Source organism: Aspergillus fijiensis, assembly GCF_003184825.1.
Source record: "Aspergillus fijiensis CBS 313.89 unplaced genomic scaffold BO72scaffold_37, whole genome shotgun sequence".
NCBI classification, from domain to species: Eukaryota; Fungi; Ascomycota; class Eurotiomycetes; order Eurotiales; family Aspergillaceae; genus Aspergillus; species Aspergillus fijiensis.
Window position 1 is genome coordinate 309,684 of NW_024469013.1, and position 21,794 is coordinate 331,477.

At 56.4% G+C, this 21,794-nt stretch overlaps 7 protein-coding genes across 7 annotated transcripts; 5 read left to right on the forward strand and 2 right to left on the reverse strand.

Annotated features, from left to right (window-relative positions):
- Positions 1–267: 267 nt before the first annotated feature.
- On the forward strand, positions 268–4,568 carry BO72DRAFT_478848 (26S protease regulatory subunit 4). The gene is made up of 5 exons (XM_040947533.1): positions 268–628; positions 708–773; positions 835–1,903; positions 2,010–2,180; positions 2,586–4,568. Exons 1-5 carry the CDS (start codon positions 626–628, stop codon positions 4,376–4,378), a joined length of 3,102 nt encoding a protein of 1,033 aa, XP_040799506.1. The 5' UTR covers positions 268–625; the 3' UTR covers positions 4,379–4,568.
- An 822-nt stretch (positions 4,569–5,390) lies between these two features.
- BO72DRAFT_470115 (DUF803 domain membrane protein) lies at positions 5,391–7,932 on the forward strand (the record flags this gene model as incomplete). Its single annotated transcript, XM_040947001.1, has 2 exons — positions 5,391–6,387; positions 6,452–7,932. The coding sequence occupies 2 exons, from the start codon at positions 5,391–5,393 to the stop codon at positions 7,930–7,932; spliced, it is 2,478 nt and encodes an 825-aa protein (XP_040799507.1).
- Positions 7,933–8,510: 578 nt separating this feature from the next.
- On the forward strand, positions 8,511–11,804 carry BO72DRAFT_513547 (putative beta-glucosidase; the record flags this gene model as incomplete). The annotated part of the gene is made up of 11 exons (XM_040949478.1): positions 8,511–9,094; positions 9,159–9,251; positions 9,314–9,421; positions 9,472–9,548; positions 9,605–9,712; positions 9,768–9,946; positions 9,994–10,062; positions 10,114–10,329; positions 10,378–10,675; positions 10,726–10,964; positions 11,024–11,804. The coding sequence occupies exons 1-11, from the start codon at positions 8,917–8,919 to the stop codon at positions 11,802–11,804; spliced, it is 2,346 nt and encodes a 781-aa protein (XP_040799508.1). The 5' UTR covers positions 8,511–8,916.
- Positions 11,805–12,893: 1,089 nt separating this feature from the next.
- On the forward strand, positions 12,894–15,647 carry BO72DRAFT_449859 (uncharacterized protein). Its single transcript, XM_040945114.1, has 3 exons — positions 12,894–14,732; positions 14,782–14,854; positions 15,122–15,647. The coding sequence occupies exons 1-3, from the start codon at positions 13,065–13,067 to the stop codon at positions 15,568–15,570; spliced, it is 2,190 nt and encodes a 729-aa protein (XP_040799509.1). The 5' UTR covers positions 12,894–13,064; the 3' UTR covers positions 15,571–15,647.
- A 210-nt stretch (positions 15,648–15,857) lies between these two features.
- BO72DRAFT_487532 (uncharacterized protein) lies at positions 15,858–17,520 on the reverse strand. The gene is made up of 7 exons (XM_040947987.1): positions 17,455–17,520; positions 17,121–17,374; positions 16,842–17,057; positions 16,715–16,735; positions 16,578–16,627; positions 16,153–16,524; positions 15,858–16,091 (listed from the first exon to the last, which is right to left on the reverse strand). Exons 2-7 carry the CDS (start codon positions 17,351–17,353, stop codon positions 15,919–15,921), a joined length of 1,065 nt encoding a protein of 354 aa, XP_040799510.1. The 5' UTR covers positions 17,354–17,374; positions 17,455–17,520; the 3' UTR covers positions 15,858–15,918.
- Positions 17,521–17,574: 54 nt separating this feature from the next.
- BO72DRAFT_478853 (putative monooxygenase) lies at positions 17,575–19,211 on the forward strand. Its single transcript, XM_040947534.1, has 2 exons — positions 17,575–17,808; positions 17,905–19,211. The coding sequence occupies exons 1-2, from the start codon at positions 17,755–17,757 to the stop codon at positions 19,150–19,152; spliced, it is 1,302 nt and encodes a 433-aa protein (XP_040799511.1). The 5' UTR covers positions 17,575–17,754; the 3' UTR covers positions 19,153–19,211.
- A 133-nt stretch (positions 19,212–19,344) lies between these two features.
- On the reverse strand, positions 19,345–21,548 carry BO72DRAFT_478854 (uncharacterized protein; the record flags this gene model as incomplete). Its single annotated transcript, XM_040947535.1, has 4 exons — positions 21,205–21,548; positions 20,997–21,122; positions 19,702–20,934; positions 19,345–19,668 (listed from the first exon to the last, which is right to left on the reverse strand). Exons 1-4 carry the CDS (start codon positions 21,226–21,228, stop codon positions 19,345–19,347), a joined length of 1,707 nt encoding a protein of 568 aa, XP_040799512.1. The 5' UTR covers positions 21,229–21,548.
- Between the last annotated feature and the right edge of the window lie 246 nt (positions 21,549–21,794).

Here is a 21,794-nt window from a genome sequence, read left to right on the forward strand (position 1 = left end):
GGATCGCAAGTATTGGTGGGGCGTAAGCGCTCGCCGACGATAAAGCTCGCAAGCTGGTTGGAAACACACCTCCTGATGGCGCACTGCGAATCGATTTGGGGAAGCTCTTCCCAATATAGTGACGGTGCTAGTCTATTCTTGTTTAAGTGAGAGTCAAGAAATCTGATATGTCGACCGCGTTGCTGTATCTAAAAGGAAGCCGAGGGAAGAGGGGAATGGATGATCATGGATCATGGATCATGGATCCATGATGATCAAACGAATTGCCAGATTCGTACTGGTGGCCTGGTGGCCTGGTGGCCTGGTGGCCTGGTGGCCTGGTGGCCTGGCAAGGTAGCCTACGCTGGCTAGAGCTTGTGGCCTTGGCCCTCAGGCTCTAATGCAAAGCACGTGAGGCGGTGATGCGTTGTTGGCCGCAGCGCCAAGGCCGGCACGGATGGCGACGACGACAGCTTCCCAGCTGCTGCTCATCTCATCACAACTTCACGCCTTCCATCCTCCTCCCATCATCCACCGAGCTTGCGCCCCATCCCCCAGTACCTCTACATCGAATTTTGTCCGCCTCTAGTCTGGCAGTTATATTCCATACATAATACTCGCCCTGTGTCTTTAATTCTCTAGGACTATGGTACGCTGTCAACCCTTGCTGTCGCCCACAGCTCTTGACGCCTCTTGATGTCACTTATCTAATACTTTCCGATAAATAGGGTAACCAGCAGTCCAACATTGGCGGAGGTCCCGGTGGGGATGGAAGAGATGACAAGGACAAGAAGGTATGTTTGTCCTATTGCTCAGAGTCAAGATACGTCAGCTTACCAAGATATTCGTCCACAGAAGGATAAGCCCAGATACGAACCACCTCCCCCCCCTACCACTCGCCTCGGTCGCAAGAAGCGCAAGGCCGCAGGCCCCAGCACGGCTTCCAAGCTCCCCGACATCTTCCCGACGTCACGATGTAAACTACGATACCTCCGCATGCAGCGGGTTCACGATCACCTGCTGCTAGAAGAAGAATACGTCGAGAACATGGAGCGTCTGCGCAAGACCAAGGCCCAGGCTGCACTGGATACCGCCAATCGAAGCGACCTCGAGCTCGCGGACAGAAACGCAGATGAGAGAAGCCGGGTTGATGATATGAGAGGCAGTCCCATGGGCGTCGGCAACTTGGAAGAGCTGATCGACGACGATCACGCGATTGTCTCCAGCGCTACTGGCCCCGAGTACTACGTCTCGATCATGTCGTTCGTGGACAAGGACTTGCTTGAGCCGGGTGCCAGTATCCTTCTACACCACAAGTCGGTCTCCGTGGTTGGTGTGTTGACTGAGGAGTCCGACCCTCTCGTCTCCGTGATGAAGCTCGACAAGGCACCGACCGAGTCTTACGCAGATATTGGTGGTCTTGAGACCCAGATTCAGGAGGTCCGCGAATCCGTCGAACTTCCGCTGCTCCACCCGGAGTTGTACGAGGAGATGGGTATCAAACCGCCTAAAGGTGTTATCCTGTACGGTGCCCCCGGTACCGGAAAGACCCTGCTGGCCAAGGCTGTCGCCAACCAGACCAGTGCCACTTTCCTTCGTATTGTTGGCAGTGAGCTTATCCAGAAGTATCTTGGAGATGGTCCGCGCTTGGTTCGACAGATCTTCCAGGTTGCGGCTGAACACGCCCCATCCATCGTGTTCATTGATGAAATCGATGCTATTGGTACGAAGCGTTACGACTCCACATCCGGCGGTGAGCGAGAAATCCAGCGTACCATGCTGGAGTTGCTTAACCAACTGGATGGTTTCGACGACCGCGGTGATGTCAAGGTGATCATGGCCACCAACAAGATCGAGACTCTGGATCCCGCTCTGATCCGTCCGGGACGTATTGACCGAAAGATTCTCTTCGAGAACCCCGACCGTGAGTGCCCCCCTATCTTGCTAGCCGAGCTCGAGTACTAATTGTATCCTAGAAAACACCAAGAAGAAGATTTTCACCCTACACACTTCCAAGATGTCGCTGGGAGATGACGTCGACTTGGATGAGTTCATCAACCAGAAGGATGATCTTTCTGGTGCTGATATTCGGGCCATTTGTACCGAGGCCGGTCTCATGGCTCTGAGAGAACGCCGGATGAGAGTGCAGATGGACGACTTCCGCGCCGCCAGGGAGCGCATCATGAAGACTAAGCAGGACGGTGGCCCTGTTGAGGGCTTGTACTTGTAGACGCGCAACGTTGATGCTGTACGTAGATCTATATTAGCCTAACAAGTGATCTTTGGTCCACAAGTTCCTTCATGAGCTCTTGAGCTATAATACGTAGTCTGTATCCTTTTGGAGATAGTGGCTTATGCAACGTAAGATGCATATACATTTTACATTGATATTCTGCTCGAACGGTTTCAGCTATGCTGACCAAGCGTCACGTCATGTCTCTAGTCTATGGACTGGTTGTTATCAGTACAGTAAGAACCGGTCTTATCATCACGTGCGCACACGGCAAACAGAACAAACGATACAAACCTGTCAAAAGAGCTGGAACGTCCTCTGAATGTCGTCTGAAGTCAGCGCTTTTTATCCTGCGACGCACTCTCTCAACTAGCCAAAATGGAAGGATTCGACGAGGAAGCCTTTAAAAAGTTCTTTCCAACTAGCTTCGGCCGGCAGGAGAAGAAAACCGATGTGAGCACTCAGATCGATCGCACCAAGCGCACCGAGGTAGCTGCGAAAGTCGACAGCGATGACGAGAAGACGCGATCGAACACCGAGGTCACTCCCGAAGAGCCAACCATTCCTGAACCGGCGGACCGCGAGGTGAGGCCTGATAGTAACAATGGAAGCGACGATTCCGACTCCGACGACTCCGACTCTGAAGACGACGAGGACGAGTTTCCGGTCTCCCATGAGATGCTACTCAAGACCCATGACCGGGCAGTGACTACATTGACCGTTGACCCGGCGGGTTCGCGGTTGATCACTGGCTCCACGGACTGCACGATCAAGTTGCACGATTTTGCCTCGATGACGCCGTCGACTATACGCGCCTTCAAGTCCGTCGATCCGTCTGCGAAGAAGCAGTCGGCCGCCCAAGAAGCACACTCCGTACACTACGTCGCATTCAACCCACTGGCCCCGACCTATGTGATGGTTGTCTCCGCTACAGCGCAGCCGAGGATTCTGAATCGCGATGGTGAGACGGTTACTGAATTTGTCAAGGGTGACATGTATTTGAGGGACCTACACAATACCAAGGGCCATATTTCGGAGGTCACCAGCGGAGCATGGAGCCCGACCGATGAGAATCTATGTGTGACGGCTGGAACGGACAGCACAGTGCGCATCTGGGATGCTAATGTAGGAAGGACACAAAAGGAAGTGATTGTGCACAAGTCCAAGATGGCTGGATCCGCTGGTCGGAGCAAAATGACAGCCGTCGCGTGGGGCTCGCCCAAACAAGGAGGCCCTAATGTTCTGATCGGTGCTGCCCTTGATGGGAGCTTGATGATGTGGGGTGGTGATGGGCCATTTACCCGTCCAAGTGGTGAGGTTCGGGATGCTCATACCAAGGACACCTGGACGAGCGGCGTCGACATCAGCTCCGATGGCAGGCTGGTAGTCACTAAAGGTGGCGACGACACCATCAAGCTTTGGGACACGAGAAAATTCAAGAAACCGATTACGACTGTATCCCATCCGTCTAGTACCCGCTTCTCGACTTCGAACATCATCTTCTCACCCTCCTCGGCGAATGTGCTTACTGGCTCCGAAACTGGCCACTTGCATATCTTGAACCCTGCTACGCTGAGGCCAGAACTAGTAACGCCGATTACTCCTGGATCCCCGGTCATCACTGTCCTATGGCACGAAAAGATGAACCAGATCCTTACCGGTTCTGCCAATGCCGAGACGCATGTTCTCTACAACCCGAATATGTCGACTAGGGGCGCGGCCTTGGTTATGTCCAAGGCGCCGAAGCGCCGTCACATCGATGATGACCCTAGTCTCACTATGGATCTCAGCCAGGGTCTCTCGGGAGACTCTGTTGTAGTGGGTTCGAACGGAGTTCCTCACTACAGCTCGTCTACTTGGTCTGCCCGCCATCCGACCATTGGGTTGACGGCTTCAGGACGCCCCAAGGACCCTCGCAGACCGTACATGCCGGCTGCGACTCCGTTTGCCAAGTCGCAACCGGACGAGAAGCATATTCGAGATAACATCCCTCTCAGTTCGATGCGGGACGAAGATCCTCGGGAGGCCCTGTTGAAATATGCAGACAAGGCCGAAAAGGATCCAATTTTCACCAAGGCGTGGAAGGAAACACAACCCACGCCTATCTATCGGGAGCTCAGCGATGATGAAGAACAGAAGCCAGAGAAAAAGCGGGCAAGGAGGTAATCAGCATGACAGGCTCTAATTGTCGGTCTTCTGTAATGTCTTCGAAATAATTTGAAACCTTTGTATATATCCCATATGACAGATGGCGTTTGGAGGGTGCAACGGGAAATTCATCAAAAGCGAGCAATCATTCTATTTAAAGCCCTGTAAAGATGATGATGATTGGGGATCTGTCAATCCGGAGTCACAGAGAGTTTGTTGTCGAGGACGAACTAGTTCATGCTTGATGACGTTGGACCGACAGGGAGGAAGCGGAGAAGAGAAGGAAAATGGCGCCTCATTCCTCGGATCGCGGTGCGAATCAAGGCGAATTATAGCCTGAAGTAGAAGTATAATGATGCCTGCTGTGCTTGGACACAGGTTTGAAGACCTTTGAGATCTTCTCAGTAGCTTTGCTAGCACCTGCACGTGTGACTGCTCATGTCTTGTCTTATCCTATCCTGTCTGGGTTTAAGGGGAGGATAAATTATTTAATTTAGACCAGCGCGACTCCTGGTCGGTTCGCTCGGCTTCTTTCCATCCACTCTCTCTTCCAACCAAACCAAACCCAACCCAAATCAACTCCTCCTCCCCGATCGCTCGCTCGATCGACATTTTACTTTCATCACTCCAATACTGGACTCCTCGTTTCTTGTGGATCTCTTGATTTCTCTGCAGCGTCTAAGTCGTTCAACAGGCGACTTCGCTTGACCGACGACGAAGATTTAGGGGACCCAAATACAGCATGCGGTGGTTCTCAGGAGCATGAACGACGGCTCAGGAAATCAATCACCAGTACAACTTTGGTGAAGTGACTAGAAATCCTGGCCTGGCGTTACCAAGCTATTGAATCTTCATTCTAAGACTACCACACAGCAGAAAGCTTTTGTGAGTCTGCACACCTTCGGATTTGACGATCCTCGGCGAAGCAACCAAGTCAATCGGGACCTCCGCTTTGTCTTATCTCCCCTCAAACTCTCTTCGACATTCCCGCTCACCCTTTCCGGCTCCCTTACGCCGCGACTCATCGCATATGGATCCTATGCGGGAGGCGCCCCTGGCAGCAGGTCTGCTCACCACACTCCTGTCCTCCGCCATTCCAACGCCCACCGCTCTAGCCCAACATTCACCACCTTCTTCATCCCCGCTTCTACCTTCTCCTACTGCGAACCCCGTGTACGATGGCGGCAACGGTGATGGGGAATCGGGTGACATGCACGAATGGTCCTCCCTGATTGGAATTGTGACTGCGCTGGTTGGCAACGTGCTCATTTCGCTGGCGCTCAACATCCAACGCTACGCGCACATCCGGATCGATCGGGAATGGGAACAGGAGAAGTTACAAAAAGAGATAGACTGGAAACGCACCCACCAAGGCCATGACCACGATCTGGGTGATGGTGAATCCGGTCGAGGCCGCAGCCGTGCTGCTCTCCAAGGACGTTACCGGGACGAATCCCCTGACTTTGTACCTGAGGACGCGCCGAACCGTTCCGAGCGGAGCCAGCGATATCGCGACGACGAGGAGGAAGACGGCGTGCATGATTACATGGGGGATTCTATGCAGTCCGACAATACTGTCCGGCCGGAAAACGAGGGCGACCGCCGGAGTGGCCGCAAATCCTACCTGCGCTCGCCGTACTGGTGGGTCGGAATCGTGCTCATGTCTGTAGGCGAGGTGGGAAACTTCATGGCCTACGGGTTCGCGCCCGCGTCTATCGTGTCTCCGTTGGGTGTGGTCGCGCTGATCTCGAACTGTGTCATTGCGCCCTTCATGCTGAAGGAGAAATTCCGGCAACGCGATGCTTGGGGTGTTCTCATCGCCATCGCGGGCGCTGTGGTGGTTGTGATTAGTGCCCCGTCCTCGGAGGAGAAGATCGGGCCTCACGATATCTGGGTGATGATCACGCGCTGGGAGTTTGAGCTCTACTTGGGTCTCACGGCTGCGTTGATTGTCGGGCTGATGTGGGCTAGTCGTAAGTATGGGCCGAAGACAATCTTGATCGACGTGGGGCTGGTTGCATTGTACGGTATGTTCAGTATTCTTGATTGTGATACTGTTCTTTTACATGATTACTGATGTTGTCTATGTAGGTGGATATACTGCCTTGTCGACCAAAGGTGTCTCTTCTCTATTGACATTCACCTTTTGGCATGTTATCACGTTCCGGGTCACTTATCTCCTCGTTTTCATCCTCATCTTCAGCGCAATAATGCAGATTCGATACATCAACCGAGCGCTGCAGCGTTTCGATTCGACCCAGGTGATCCCGACTCAGTTTGTTCTTTTCACTCTTTCAGTCATTATCGGCAGCGCCATTCTGTATCGCGACTTCGAAGCTTTCACGGTGAAGCGCGCCAGCAAATTCGTGGGCGGTTGTCTTCTGACCTTCTTGGGAGTGTACTTCATCACTAGTGGAAGAGTCCGTAGCGACACGGAGTCCTCTTTCTCGGCTGATGATGAGGAAGAAGCTATCGGGCTGCTGGCGGGGGAGCGCTATCACGATCATGTCGATCTGTCACCGAATCTAGCTCCGCAAGGCAAAGTACATCAGCTGGGACGAACTGTGCACAATTTTCAGGATGGCAGTCTGGAATCTCCCTCCGGGTCACTTATCAGTCATGGCCTTGAGGATGTGGATGATAATTTGCCCACGCCTCGGGGAGCTTTGTCTGCTGCGCCATCATCCCCGACGGGTTCTCTTATTGCGGAATCGGAATCACGTCGCTTAGATGAGCCCACATCCCCTGTACACCCCAGTTCACTTCTAAGAAACCCGTGGGCTGAGTCCCGAGGATCAACGTCGGCTTCAAGCCATCGCCCATCCACCCCTCCTGGACACTCGGGATCAACCACACACGAGTCGCCATTCCTGCTTCGCTTCCCTCCTGCTCCTGGCGCAGAAGATGGCGAACCGCAAGGCACGCCCACTGAAGGAACTCAGCAGAATGTCCGAAACGTTGTTGTCCCGCAGACCCCGCCGGCACGGAGACTGCGCAATTCCATATCTAACTTCTCGCCTGGCCCTTTCCTCCCCGCGATCTCATCTGGGTTCAGCGCGGTGGTTGCTGAGTCGCTTCGTCGCGGTGAGATTAGCCCCAACAAGGGTCGGAAGATTGGACGACGGATAGGTCGGAAGAAGCAGCTGAGTACGACAGTGTTGGATGGATACACTCGGACCAGAAATGGCGAGACACTTGAGCCCATCCGTGATTCGGATGGAAGTGCTGGAGTGGGTCTAAACCCCCGGTTCCCATTGTCGGACACCCGGCTTCATTCTACGGGTGAGCTCTCTACAGCTCCTGTGACTGCTGGTGCTGCCACTCCTGGGCTCGAATCGGAAGTTGGTACTGGAACGCCCAAACCACAGGATATTGCCTCGCTCTCGCGACTTCGAAGCCTGAGTGATTCGTGGAGCGGAGGACTGGCCTGGCTCGGCGGCGTTCTCCACAAACCCGGTGCGAGGAGAGGGTCCGCTAATCCACCTCTGTCGGAAGACCAAGGAGGTGACGGCAGTGCCGGGGCACCGAGCAGCCAAACCCAGCGGGGGTCCGAGTCTGACACGCAGGTGTAGTAGGCTGAGAGTTTCTCAGGTGGCTGAGTCACACCACTTGTTAGTACATACTTTTGTTTTCGAGTAATATATGGGCGGAAGATAATTTCAGATAGCATCGGCATTCCCTCTGCACTATATAGGGGTTTTAATAGACTTTAGCGTTGTGGTTCATCAGTCGAGATGGAGGGCGAGTGAAGCGTTCAATTCTGCATGACACTGTATGCAGTGAAATTGGAAGAAACAGCCTCTGCCCACATGTACAGGATAACTCATACGACCAACCTCGAATATCATTAGTGTAATTGAAATAGTGGAATTGAAAGACTAGTAGGGAACAGTGCAGGGAAGCTGCAGCAAAGGGAGACTCTCGATAGGCGGAATTGACTGGGCAAGACCCTGGCAAATTCCCCCGGCTTTAATCTATCCTGTCAACAACCCCTCATCTCCTCCTCTCCTCCTCTCCTCCTCTCCTCACCTCTTCATTCCTTCTCCTCCTCACCCCACTCGACAATTTAGCCGTGAACTTCACCATGGGAAATTTCACTTCTCCATCTTCAATTTATTCTGGCTCGTCGGGCCGGACCATTCATCAATCAGGAATGGCTGTGCTCCGTTGTGTGTGCGGAATTGATTCGTCTTCTCATTCTCGCCTCCACGGTCCTGGTCTAGGCTAGTGATGCATTGCAGCTGGCTCTCATCTCCGAACCGATTGTCTGAGCAGCCTAAACTAGTTCATCTCTGCGGCCGTGTGGGATTTCCAGTGACGTTTGCTCTGGTTTCCCTGTTCTGTCGGGCCTTCGCTTCAATTGATTTCTTAAGCCCCGACTGCGCGATGGAGGAGGTTAAATACCACTACCCTTGCTCCTCGCTACTGGTCCGAGGGCGAGCTCCAGAATTGGCGAATTTCTCTTTTCTCTTCCTTTTCTCTTACCAGAATAGTGAAGAACAGATTGGGAGCCGGCTTCTTGATCCAGCCCGCCTCCTTCGCTCGGTCTCACCAAGATGGGTGCTAGTTTGCTAACCAAGGGGCTTGCCCTCCTCCACCTCTGCGTCGGGTTAACGGCCGCAAGCAATGGCTCAACACCACTCTACAAGGACCCGCATGCTTCGGTGGATGATCGCGTCACTGATCTTCTGGGTCGCATGACGATCCACGATAAAACGGCGCAATTGCTGCAAGGTACGGGCTAGTCCTCGGTGGTCTGCGTCATGTCCTCGGATAATCTGAGTGTCAAGTGGTATAGGTGATCTCTCGAACTGGATGAACACCACGACTGGAGCGTTCAACTACTCCGGCCTCGTTGCGAACATGGAGCTGAAGGCTGGAGGATTCTACGGTAGGGGCTTTCTTGCTGTGCGGATGATCCCGCGGTGAACCCACGGGCTGACTGGTGTTTAGTTGGGTATGCGGTCCCGTGGGACTGGATGGTGACGAACATCAAGCATGCGCAGGATTACCTGGTTCACAACACGACGCTTGGGATTCCGGCGCTTGTTCAGACGGAAGGTAAGGCTTCATGTGATCGTCTCTGGTAGGGTACATGCTAACAGTGGCAGGTATTCATGGATTCTTGGTTCAGAATGCCACCATCTTCAACTCGCCTATTGCATACGGTTGCTCTTTCAACCGTGAGGTTAGTGTGGTGCATCAAGAACACCCCGATGGCTGCAGTCTAATCAATTGAATTAGTTGGTCTACAAAATGGCCAAGATCATCAGTCAAGAAACTCTTACTCTTGGTGTCAATCAATTGTTCGCTCCCGTGGTTGATCTGGCCCGTGAGCTGCGCTATGGCCGGGTAGGTCCACGTTATTGGCATTCTTTCCAACTCACGGGCTGATGTTGTCATCCAGGTCGAAGAGACGTTCTCCGAGGACCCGTACCTTGCTGGCGAGATTGGCTACAATTACGTGAAAGGCCTGCAGAGTCTCAATGTTTCGGCCACCGTCAAGCATTTTGCCGGCTTCAGTGCACCCGAGCAAGGATTGAACACCGCGCCGGTTCAGGGAGGAGAAAGATACCTTCGTACCACGTGAGTAAGCCCGTCTGTCGGGTTAGATAATGCTAACGGCGCTAAAGCTGGCTGCACTCCTTCAAGCGGGCAATCATTGATGCAGGCGCATGGAGTGTCATGAGCGCCTACCACTCGTGAGTGATGTCTCTCTTCCTGATTTAGGGCATCGACTTACTGGTACCAAGCTACGACGGCATCCCGGCTGTGGCCGATTATCTCACCTTGACAAAGATTCTAAGAGGAGAATGGGGCTTCAAACACTGGGTCTTTAGCGATGCTGGTGCTACCGATCGACTCTGCACGGCTTTCAAGCTTTGCCAGGCTTCGCCAATTGACATGGAATCGGTCACCCTGCAGGCACTCCCTGCTGGCAATGACGTTGAGATGGGTGGCGGTTCTTTGTAAGTTGCCTGGTTGCTGTGACATGGTAGGATACTGATCCCATACAGCAACTTCCAAAAGATTCCCGAGCTCGTCGAGGCTGGAAAGCTGGACATCGAGACCGTTAACACGGCTGTCTCGCGTATTCTCCGCGCCAAGTTCGAGATGGGTCTCTTCGAGAATCCCTTCCCTGCTGCACCTGAGTCGCAGTGGCACAAGCTGATTCACAGCTCGGAAGCGGTCGAGCTTGCCAGAACCTTGGACAAGGAGTCTATCGTCCTATTGGAGAACCATAACAAGACCCTTCCCTTGAAGAAAAGCGGCAGTATTGCGGTCATTGGACCCATGGCCCACGGCTTCATGAACGTGAGTGGCCCAGCCTATATCAGAAAAAGAAATTGACTAACTTCCTAAAGTACGGAGACTACGTCATCTACAAGAGCCAGTACCGCGGCGTGACCCCTCTGGACGGCATCAAAGCCGCTGTCGGTGACAAGGCCACGGTCAACTACGCTCAAGGCTGCGAGCGCTGGAGCAACGACCAGTCCGGCTTCGATGAAGCCATCGCGGCTGCCAAGAAGTCCGACGTCGCTGTCGTCGTCGTGGGCACCTGGTCTCGCGACCAGACCGAGCTGTGGTCCGGCTTCAACGCGACGTAAGTTCTGCCGTTGCACATCTATCCCACATGATCCCAGCCACTAACCGATCCACAAGCACCGGTGAGCACATCGACCTCGACAATCTCGCCCTCGTCGGCGCCCAAGGCCCGCTCGTCAAGGCCATTCTCGACACCGGCGTCCCCACGATCGTGGTTCTCTCCAGCGGGAAGCCCATCACCGACGTGACATGGCTCGCCAACTCGACCTCAGCGCTCGTGCAGCAATTCTACCCCTCCGAGCAAGGCGGCAACGCGCTGGCGGACGTGCTGTTCGGCGACTACAACCCTTCCGGCAAGCTGTCCGTCAGCTTCCCGCGCTTCGTCGGCGACCTGCCCATCTACTACGACTTCCTCAACTCGGCGCGCAACATCGGGCCCGCCGGCCACGCCTACCCCAACGGCACGCTGGACTTCGAGTCCCAGTACGTCCTGGGCGACCCCACCGCCATCTACGAGTTCGGGTACGGCAAGAGCTACGTCGAGTTTGCGTATGGGACGGTCCAGCTGAGCAAGACTAATGTCACGGCCTCGGACACGGTGACGGTCAGTGTGGACGTGACCAACACCGACGCCGCCCGCGACGGCACCGAGGTCGTACAGGTGTACGTGTCCGACGTGATCGCGTCGGTGGTGGTGCCGAACCGCGCTCTGAAGGGCTTCGAGAAGGTGCTCATCCCCGCGGGCAAGACCACGACGGTGGAGATCGATCTGAAGGTCGAGGATCTGGGCCTGTGGAACCGATCGATGCAGTACGTCGTGGAGCCGGGGGCGTTCACGGTGCTGGTCGGGAGCAGCTCGTCGGACATCCGGGGGAATGCGACGTTCTATGTTGAGTAGGGGGCCGGACTTTGGTTTGCAATGTAGTAGCTGCATTTCCTGATGTAGTTCATGCTGAGCAAACTATGATGAGTGAGGTTTATTTGAACATCTCAAATAGCTATCTTTGTGTGCAATCAGAGACAAACGCTTTAGACATCCAGTTGCTCCATGCTTCCACTTGATAATATGGGGATCAGGTGCATCCATGAACCACCGTGCGAAGCCCTGTATTCCGCTGCTCCTGAGGGTAGTGTAACGTGAACAAACCCCCCTCTTCGATGGGATGGTTACCTCCGCCGGGTCGAGTTGTAAAGCTACTCCGAGCCCACCTCAGGACCCCGAGCTCGACTGCCCCCACTCTTCCCGGGGGCTGCAATGGCCCAGTATCGCACTGTAGGTACTGTACCTCGCGGACAAATCCCGATACCTCGCACTAGCCGCAAATCCATGGAATCCTCCAGACACTTGGTACCCCTTACAGTAGCCCTGAGGTAGCCAACTGATGCAACCTTATGAGCCCCCTGCAGCCTGGTAGGTAATACTCTCGCTGGCTCTCTCTCTAGCTCGATTTCAATATAGGTGCTCATCCAAGACCCTCTTTACTCAACACCAACGAACTGAGAGGGTTTCCTTGCTTCAGCTTCAGTAGAGATGAAAGAACGGTCCGATGGCAGGATACTGCCTTTATTGGGGTTAGCACTGCCCCCCAGTGATGGTGAATTGATCCAGTCTCTGAGCGTACCTCTCGGGCTTCATGGCCATGTTCTTCTGGGTACTATCCATCTGTCTGGACCGGGTGTAGGGGAGGTGGAACGGGAGACAGATGCCTGCTGTCAAGGAGGTGCGGATGATTAGTTTGGAGAGCATCGGGGGTGTTGGGTGGGGGCTGCTTGTCGACCATTGAGGCTTATGTATGGATTCATTGCCATCCATGATATACTAATACTGACTCTCTCTCGACTGTCTACCTCGGCTCGGCCCCACCTCCACTGCCCCGATTGGACCCGAGGGGGGTAATGCCTCGGGCCCAGTCAGCGAGCGAGGAATTGCCGTGACAGTTCAGGTTCTGTTTACGCGGGGGCAAATCGACGATCCCCCAGACTGCCTGCCCACTGCCCAGTGCATACCCCGCATTCTTGACCCATGCATACTCTATAGGTACTCTACAGAGTCTACACACATTCACACACACAGACTATCATATCAACGACTCCACCAAGCCATGCCACACCCTGCATCTCTCCCACCCGTCTCAGTGTGTGTATAGCATCTGCCACCATGGATAAACCTCCCCCCTCCAAGAGGCCTCGACTGTCCATGGCCTGCAACATCTGTCGACAACGCAAGGTCAAGTGTGATGCCGAATACCCCAAATGTCGCAACTGTCGCGTCCGGAATCAGGTCTGCGTGACGACCGATCCGCAGCGTCCGGGGGTGACGGGGTTCAGAGAGTGGCTGGACTTACCCCTGATGAGCAATGGGGGGAATATGAACGAGAAGGGAGACCATCTGCAACAGCAGCACCAGGAAGATCCGATCAGTCGAAGTCATGCTGTGCACTCACATGAAGCCACCCCCTCATTGCACAAAGAAGACAGTTTCTTAGCCACGGGGCAGCAACCAGCTGCAGCCGTGAATGAGGTCTCCCCCGTTCACCACCCGTTCGACACTGTCAGCGTTGAGGATGGATGTGACCGCACAAAAGTGCTCGGAGCAAGTAGCTCGCAATGCCTCGCCAAGTCTCTGGATGTATACTTCACAGCGGCGCGGCTGAAGCCGGTCACCGGGTTCTTTCGCCACGGAATGCGGTTCGCCGAGGAACTGGAGCTGCCGCTGTGTGTATCGCTACCGGAACTGCCAAGTCCAGAGAATCGACAACGGTACTTGACGGCCTTCCTCTCGCGCATCCACCCGTTGTATCCGATCTTCCACGTGGAGCGGCTGGAAGCGGGCGTCGAGCAGCTGGCCACGTTAGCGGACTTTCGACATCTGCCGCATGAACGCATCCCCCGACTCGTGACGGCGTATCTGATCATGAGCCTGGGGGCGGATGAGCTCGCGCAGGGACAGACGGAGGATGGGGATCGGTATCTGCTCGCGGCGGCGGGGCTGCTCGCGCACGTCATCACGATCCCCTATCTGCCCGCGGTGCAGACGCTGCTGTTGTTCACGGTCACCTACCGCGGCCGCAATAAAGAGGGGCTGGCGTGGCAGACGCTGGGCATGGCGATTCGCGTGGCGTATACCCTGGGCCTGCACCGGCTCAGCGGGCTGACGGCGCGACGGCAGTACATCCACCGGCGCGTGTGGCTGATCTGCTGGTCGCTCGAGAAGATGATGCATCTGGAGTCTGGGCGGCCGATGGCCATCACCGTCGAGCCGTGCCAGCCCGCCGAGGAGGACTTCCGCCCCGAGGACCGGTTCCTGCGGTGGCACGTCCAGCTCGCCGACTCCCAGGGGAACATCAGCCATCACATCTACAACCACCACCCGGGCACGACGCGCACGGCCCAGCAGATCCTGCTGGACACGGCGCGCCTCGACCAGGAGCTGCTGGCGTGGGCGAACCAGATTCCGTCCGATCTGCGGCCGGGCAACGATATCTTCTGTCCGCGCGAGGAGTTCCACCACGTCACCTTCTTGGCCATCCAGTACCACGAGGCGATGATCTCGTTGCATCGCGCCGCGCTGATCGCCCCGACGACGACGTTCGACGAGGAGGTCACGCGGTACTGCTCCGATGAGCCGTCGCAGCATCGTCTGCGCAACGGGGAGTCGATCTGTGTCAATAGTGCGCGGGCGATTGCCAAGTTGAGCATCGAGCTGTCGGAACGCGAGGCGGACTCGCAGATCATCACGGCGGGGCCGTCGATTCTGGCCTGCATCGTCCTGGGGATTTTCCTGATGAAACATCCTGGTTCGAAGCTGCGGGCGATGGACCTTCAGGTAATTTGGTCGTGGTTAGTCTGTGGATCGCAAAGCTGATGAGTGGCAGCTGCTGAAAGCGTGTCTCGGATACACGAGCGTGCAGATGTCGAAATACGACGCCGATCCGCGGTTCTCTGAGGGTATGCACCTTTTCTTGTTGTTCTGTTAGCACCTTCCCTTGTTATTTTGTCACACCTTCCCTTGTTGTTTTGTTAGCACTTCCCTTGTTATTCGATTCGCACCTTCCCTTGCTGTCTTGCTAGCATTTTCCATTGCTGTCTTGTCAGCGCTTTCCCTCTTTTTCTCTGTTAGCACCTTCCCTTCTTGTTCTACCAGCACCTCCCCTCGTTGTTCTGTCGCACCTTCCCTGCTGTCTTGTCTTCTTCTACTAACCGCTCGTGGAGCAGGCCTACACATCATGTACGACCAAATATCATCCTATCTCCCCTCATACACCAGACCCAGTCTACAAAATCCCATCCAAAAACCCCCGCCCTACTCCGCCTTGACCCCCAACCCGCACCCGCACCCACGCCCCGCAAAGCCCGTCACCTCGCTCCCCACCCCCTCAGCGTTCGAGGATATCACCCCGTCCACCTGGCATCAGCTCGAAGACGATCTGCGACGGTCGGAGACGCTGGCTCCGGGCAGCGGGCTTCGGGGGGTCGAGGAGCGGCCGGAGGTGTCCCTGGGACCCCCGGAGCGACTACCAGGGCAGCAGCTGTCGCCGGGGTTCATGGGGGGCGTGTCATTAGTGGAAGGGTTCGAGGACCAGTATTATCCGTTCGCGGGGTATAACGTAGATGAGCTGTGGAATTGGATGTTGTATGGTGGCTCGCCTGACACGGGGGTCTAGTTCTAATAGCAGGGGGGTGGACGTTTCTGGGGGTTCCCCCCAGACTCCCGTCCTTTTTTTTAATAGAGATTAACAACAATCTTAATCTTGGGTTCTATAACGTTCCTGGGGGTTCCCCCCAGACCCCCCTCTTTTTATGAATTGTAGCTGTCAACGACAATCGCCAACCTTCGGTTGACGATTACAACAGAAACTCCTCTGCCTCTACTACTTCCAGATACAGTACAAACAAAAAACTCATTCAACTAATACAATCATATACTCAATCCAAACTAAACCAGAGTACACAAACATCAAACCCGCAAAATCAACCACCCTTTCCCTGTTCCCCAGTTCCCCAGGACTAAATCAACCCATCGCCTCCAAATACGGAATCCCCGTCAACTTGTACGTCCGCTCACTCAACACAGGCTCCTGCACCGGCCGCTCCCTGGCGACCGGACACCGCTCCCCATCGCGCATCGCCACATTCGTCGGCGCAACATGCACCGCGTTCGGCCAGTGCGTCGTCCCCAGCCGCTCTACCGGCACATCCGGGTTAGCCAAACCCCCCAAATAACCCGCAGGGAGGAAGAAACATACGCTCGAAAGCCCCCTTCTTTCGCACCAAATCCTCCCGGCTCGCCTCACACACCGGCGTATAGCACGTGTACACCGCCAGCCGATCGACCGCCCCCGTCGGCGGCACGTTGTAATGCGGCGTCCGCGAGTCCCACACGATCAGATCGCCCGGCTCGCAGCACACCTTCTCCCACTGCAGCCCCCGCTCCGCCAGCCACGCCATGCCCCCCTCCGTGAACCCGAACCACTCCGGCGTCCACGCCGGGATCCGCGGCTCGTCGCGCGCCGCCATCGCCGCGTGGAACTCCGCCGACACGTTGTGCCCGCCTTTGCAGACGATCAGGCCGCCGTCGTTCGGGCCGCTGGGGTGCAGGTTGATGAGGCCTTGGAGGCCTGCATTATGCGTATTAGCATGGGGTCAAGGGGAGGGAAGGCAGGAAACGTACAGCGGAACCCGGGCTTCGCGGGGTCTTGGTCCTGGTGGGGCCAGGGCTTGCTGTTTCTCTTCATCAGTATCCCTATATTTATTCCCATCCTGCAAAGGACATCACTGTAAGAAAGGGAGGGGGGGGGGGGGGGGTACTTCTCCGGTAAATCCTCGCGACTGCCACAGATACACACAGGTTAGCCATATCACCATCATACACTTCCCCAACACCCACACCCACACCCCAAGGAAAAGGGAAAAGGGAAAAGGGAAAAGGACCTACTTCACAAACCCCACATTCACCACATCAAACGACACAATCAACTCCTCGTCGTCGTACACCTTGGCAAACGCGTCGATCACCCCCGTCTCCCCCCGGATATCCCACACCCACTGCTCGTGCGTCACCCCGTACGCCTGGATCATCCCCTTCTCGTTCAGCACGGGCAGCTTGGCGCGCCGCACCGTGCTCGCGTCGTGGCGATTGTAGCCGAGTCCGCTTTTTGCGTCAAGCCGTCAGCTTTGATGTAGGGAAGAGATGGGGCGAAAGGGAAGGACATACAATCCCTCCAGATAACTCAGAAACGCATCCGCGTATTGATCCGCTCGCTCCCGCGGGATCGCGCCTTTGATCACCGCGTAGCCGTCGCGCGAGAGCGCGTCGCGGAAGTCGTTGTAGTTCGTGGGGAGGCCGTCGAAGGGCATGCGGTTTGCGCCGGGGAGCTTGGAGGTGGGTTGGGTGGATTGGGTGGATTTGGGGGCCAGGGTGGTGGTGGTGGTGGTGGTGGTGGACATTTTGGTGGTTTGGTTTTGAGTCTTTGTTTTGGAGTTGTTTGGTGGTGTTAGTTGTTGTGTCACAGGATTTGGGATTTGGGTGAAGGGGGGCATGTATATACCTTTCATTCTGGGGATGCGTGCTGGAGAGGCTTGACCTTGACTGCACCGATCTGCGCCGAGGTTAGGGCTCGGAGGGCCCCGAGGACCCCCCCCCCCCCCGGTTCGGCCCCTCCTCGGGAGTGGACATGCTTCGGGGGAGGATGAGGGCGCCGAGGTCAGCGGACACAAACACAGACTTGTAGTCGACACACACGTAGACTTGGGAATTCTCCGTCGAGGTAGACGGCCATCGCATAAGTGCTTTCATTTTCACTCTCGTCAGTATTCCCAGAATACGAACAGTCTGACAAATTGACAAAATGGAGCCCTTCAAGATCATCATCGTCGGCGGCGGGATCGCCGGCCTAGCAGCTGTACGTCCCCGTTACGTTATTCTAACCCTACTCCTTCACCTCAACCATCCCCCCCCCCCGTACCCTTCTGTCTGATGTGTTTCCTAACCAAAGCAGGCCATCGCCCTCCGCGCCCCGCGCCGCGAAATCCTCATCCTGGAACAATCCCCGCTGCACCGCGAAATCGGCGCCACCATCTCGCTCCAGCCCAACGCCTCGCGGATCGTCGAGTCGCAGTGGGGTCTGGCGGCCGCCCTGCGCGCCCGCGGCGCGATGGTCGACTCCGCCTTCGAGGTGTACGACCTCTCCGGCCAGCTGCAGACGCGGGTCCCGCTGCGCACGCGCGACAAGTACGGCGCCGAGCGCATGATCTACCACCGCGCGGACCTGCACGAGGCCCTGAAGCAGCGCGCGACCGACGGCGACTACCCCGGGGATGGGGTGCGGATCCGCACGGGCTGTCGGGTGCGGGCGGTGGATTGTGAGCGCGGGACGGTGCAGTTGGAGACCGGGGAGGTGGTGGGGGCGGATTTGGTGGTCGGGGCGGATGGGATCAAGAGCTTGGTGCGGCGGGCTGTTCTGGCTGAGGATGCGCAAGCGGGAGAAGGGGAGGGGGAGGGGGAGAGGGAGGGGGAGGCGCGGCCGACGGGCCTGTGTGCGTATCGCATGATGATCCCCACGGCGTCGCTGCTGCGGGAGCCGGCCTTTGCGGCGGTGGTGGATCCCCGCGAACCGAAGACAACGATGGTGGTCGGTGGGGACCGGCGGTTGGTCATGGGGCCGGCGCGCGAGGGGTCCATCTACGGCGTTGTGGCGCTCGTGCCGGATGAGCGGATGCATGAGTCTTCCCGGGATACCAGCTGGACGACCGAGGGGGATCGCGGCAAGATGCTGCAGACCTTCGCGGATTTCCCGGCCTGGGCGCAGACGCCCCTCCGGCTGGCGGAGGAGGTCGGGCTGTGGCAGCTCAGGGATCTGGATCCGTTGCGCACTTGGTGCAAGGGTCGGGTCATTTTGATCGGCGATGCGGCCCATGCGATGCTGCCGACGCAGGGCCAGGGCGCGAGTCAGGCTGTTGAGGATGCTGAGGCGCTAGGCGCGTTTTTTGAGGGGTTTGAGGAGGCTGGGAAGCATTTGAGGGGGGAGGAGGTGGGGAAGGTGCTTCAGAAGGTGTTTGAATGTCGCTTTGAGCGCGCCTCCACCATCCAGGCGTATAGTCGGCAGGTCGCCAGGCCGGCGACGGATGCTGACTCGATCCGCGTGGCGATGAATCCGGCCGAGTTCATGGACTATAATTGCTCGTACCGGGGGGCGGCGGAGTGGTGGCGGAGGCAGACTGAGAGGAAGGCGGTTGAGTGTCGGTGATGGTGATGGTGATGGGCTGGAATTATGCTATGTCTAAGCGGTGGAGGTTTAGTCCTGAGTCTATCTGGAGTTCAATAATGACTGTAGTCCATTGTTGATATGCACTAGAGGAACGTAACATGTATTACCATATCATCAAATTGGTTCAGGGCCGCTAGACGTAAAACACTTTTCACCTAGATCACTGACCACTCATTCAGACCCCTCAACCTTGGTTTCGGCATCATTGCTAGTTGTATCATTCTCAGTGTCACCATCCTTGGCCGGAGTGTCGTCCCCCTGCGAGCTGGGATTTCTCGCCGGCTGCGGCGCCGCGCCGGCTCCCCCATTCCCCCCCCCAGCAGCAGCAGCCCTGCTCTCCGCCGCCCGCCGGGTTTTGGCGCCTTCTTTCAGCTTCTCCCACCGTTCTCGGTACCGCCCCAGTACGTCGCGCAGCTTCTCATTCTCCCGGCCCATTTGACTCATCTCCTTCTCACTGCGTCGAATGGCCTCCTCCAGTTCTTTGATGCGTTGATCCTGTTCAGCCGCGGGCAAGGCCGAGTCTCCCACCGGCGACATAGCAGCCGACGAGCCGGGAGCGGGCTGGTCCGGCGAATGTGTGTTTGGGTGATGCATTGCCTTCAGCGACTGCTGCAACGCCATCGACGAAGACTGCGCATTGACCTCCCACATGTGCAACCGCTTGGACAGCGTGTCCGACAGCTGTCTCAACGCTTGGTTTTCCATCTGCAGCTCCTCCATGGTCTTCGGGTTCTGGAGGCTGTTGAACTTGTCGTTCCCTCGTCCGGATCGGCTGTTGCCCTGGATTCCCGACAAGCTCTGGCGGAGTTCGGGCGAGGACGGGGTCTCTCGCGCGTCCACAAAATCTTCATCCCCTTCATCGATGCTGTTTCTACGGGCTTCCTTCTCCGCTCGAGTGAGAATCCCCGCGTACGACACGGTCCCACCAGTCGTGGGCACCACGTAGAATGACTCCGCGGGATTTCCCGTCGTCCCCCCGCCGGTCGTGTCGCGGATCGCCTGCAGGGCAGCCTTGGAGAAGATCTTGTTGATATCTGGGTCCGCAGAGTGGTGGGAGCGGTCGGACATGGCGTTGTATCGGTCAGTCCGGGTATCCGCGGCGGACTTGCGGTGGGCGGCTGATTCCGATGCCTCGGAGCCAAGCGGCAGGCCCGCAAACGCAAGGGGGGCCGAGATTCTGGAGATCAAACCCTCGAATGTCGAATAGAATTTCTGGAATGGTTCTTCGGTCACAGAGGACCGGTTCTTCTGCGGGCCGGACTCGGAAGGATTAGGCGGCGCAAACTGCTGCGAGGTGATATCGGTGGGACTGGCCAGGGGCGGAGTCCGCGGCTGTTTCGATGTCGATGAACGACTGCCCCGTTCCTTCATTCCATGGGCCTGCATCCCGCGTAGCCTCGCCTCGCTCGTCCGGATCTTGGCTGGGCCATCGGTCATCTTCGCCCCCGCTTGCTGGGACGTGAGGGTAGGGGAGGCCGGGGACGAGCGACGGGGCTGTGACGGGATGCCACGGGCCGACGCTAGGTTGCTGACAATCGAAGAAGACTCCCTTGACGGTAGCCGTGGGTGTCCTGACAGTCGGGGAGGCTGCTGCTGTGCATCTGCTCCCACCGCCAGATTTCTGGTGGTGCCCGCATCCGCGGACACAGCCTGGGGGTTCCCTCCGGTCGAGGCAGGGTTGGAAGGGTTCTCATGCTGAAACCGGAGAATCTGCGCGAGTTTCTTGTGGTGTTGCTCCAGCAGATGGAGGGTTCGAAGGGCCTATGCGGAGATCAGAGTACGTTCGGACCCCCCTACGTAGGGACGACTCTACGCAAACGCACCTCACGGTCCGAGCTGTGCTGGGCTGCAGTTGCAAATTCGCCTGCGGCAAGATCATGTTCCTCGCTTGCTGCCACAGGATTCGACTTGCGAGTCTCAAGGACTGCGTTGCGAGCGTGGGTATGAGCCTAGATCCGAGCGAAAGGTCGGTCAGGCTAGGCTCTTTCCGAGGCTGAGTTGGCATGGAGGAGTAAACCAAGGGGGACTCACCAGAGTAAGAGGAGCGGACTCCATGGCTGTAGATTGTGTAGGGGACTTCCAAGTTGTAACCTGATCGATCAATCGAATATCATTGGCCAGGAATTAAGAGACTGATAATTCAAGGCACCAAGAAAACTTATGGAAGGTTTATTGAGGAGCTGATAAGAGCAAGATGAGGAGATATCCGGGATTGTTGGAGTGACGCCATGATTATTGACGAGGGGAAGATGGAAGATTCACCGCAACGGCTGAATGTGACGGTAACATTACCCGCTTTAGGAGGTGAGCTCGACTGTGGCTCTCTGTTCACCCCCTATTCCGGGAGACCAGAATGACAGAGCGGTGTATTGTACAGTACGCAGTCCTCCGTAAGTTATTTATTCACTGCTATCTGAAAATTCCCGGCAGGAGATTTTATAGATTTAATCAGGAATTAATTCCTCCGTACATGATAGGGGAGTCTAGAATCTAGCCTTGTCAGAAAGAGCTCCGACCGTCTCAGGCTAACAATAGACTCCAAGAGTCTCAAATTATTTCCGGCTACGTACACCGAAAGTGTCAAATCGTTGGTTTGTCGATCGGGGGGGGGGGGGGGGGGG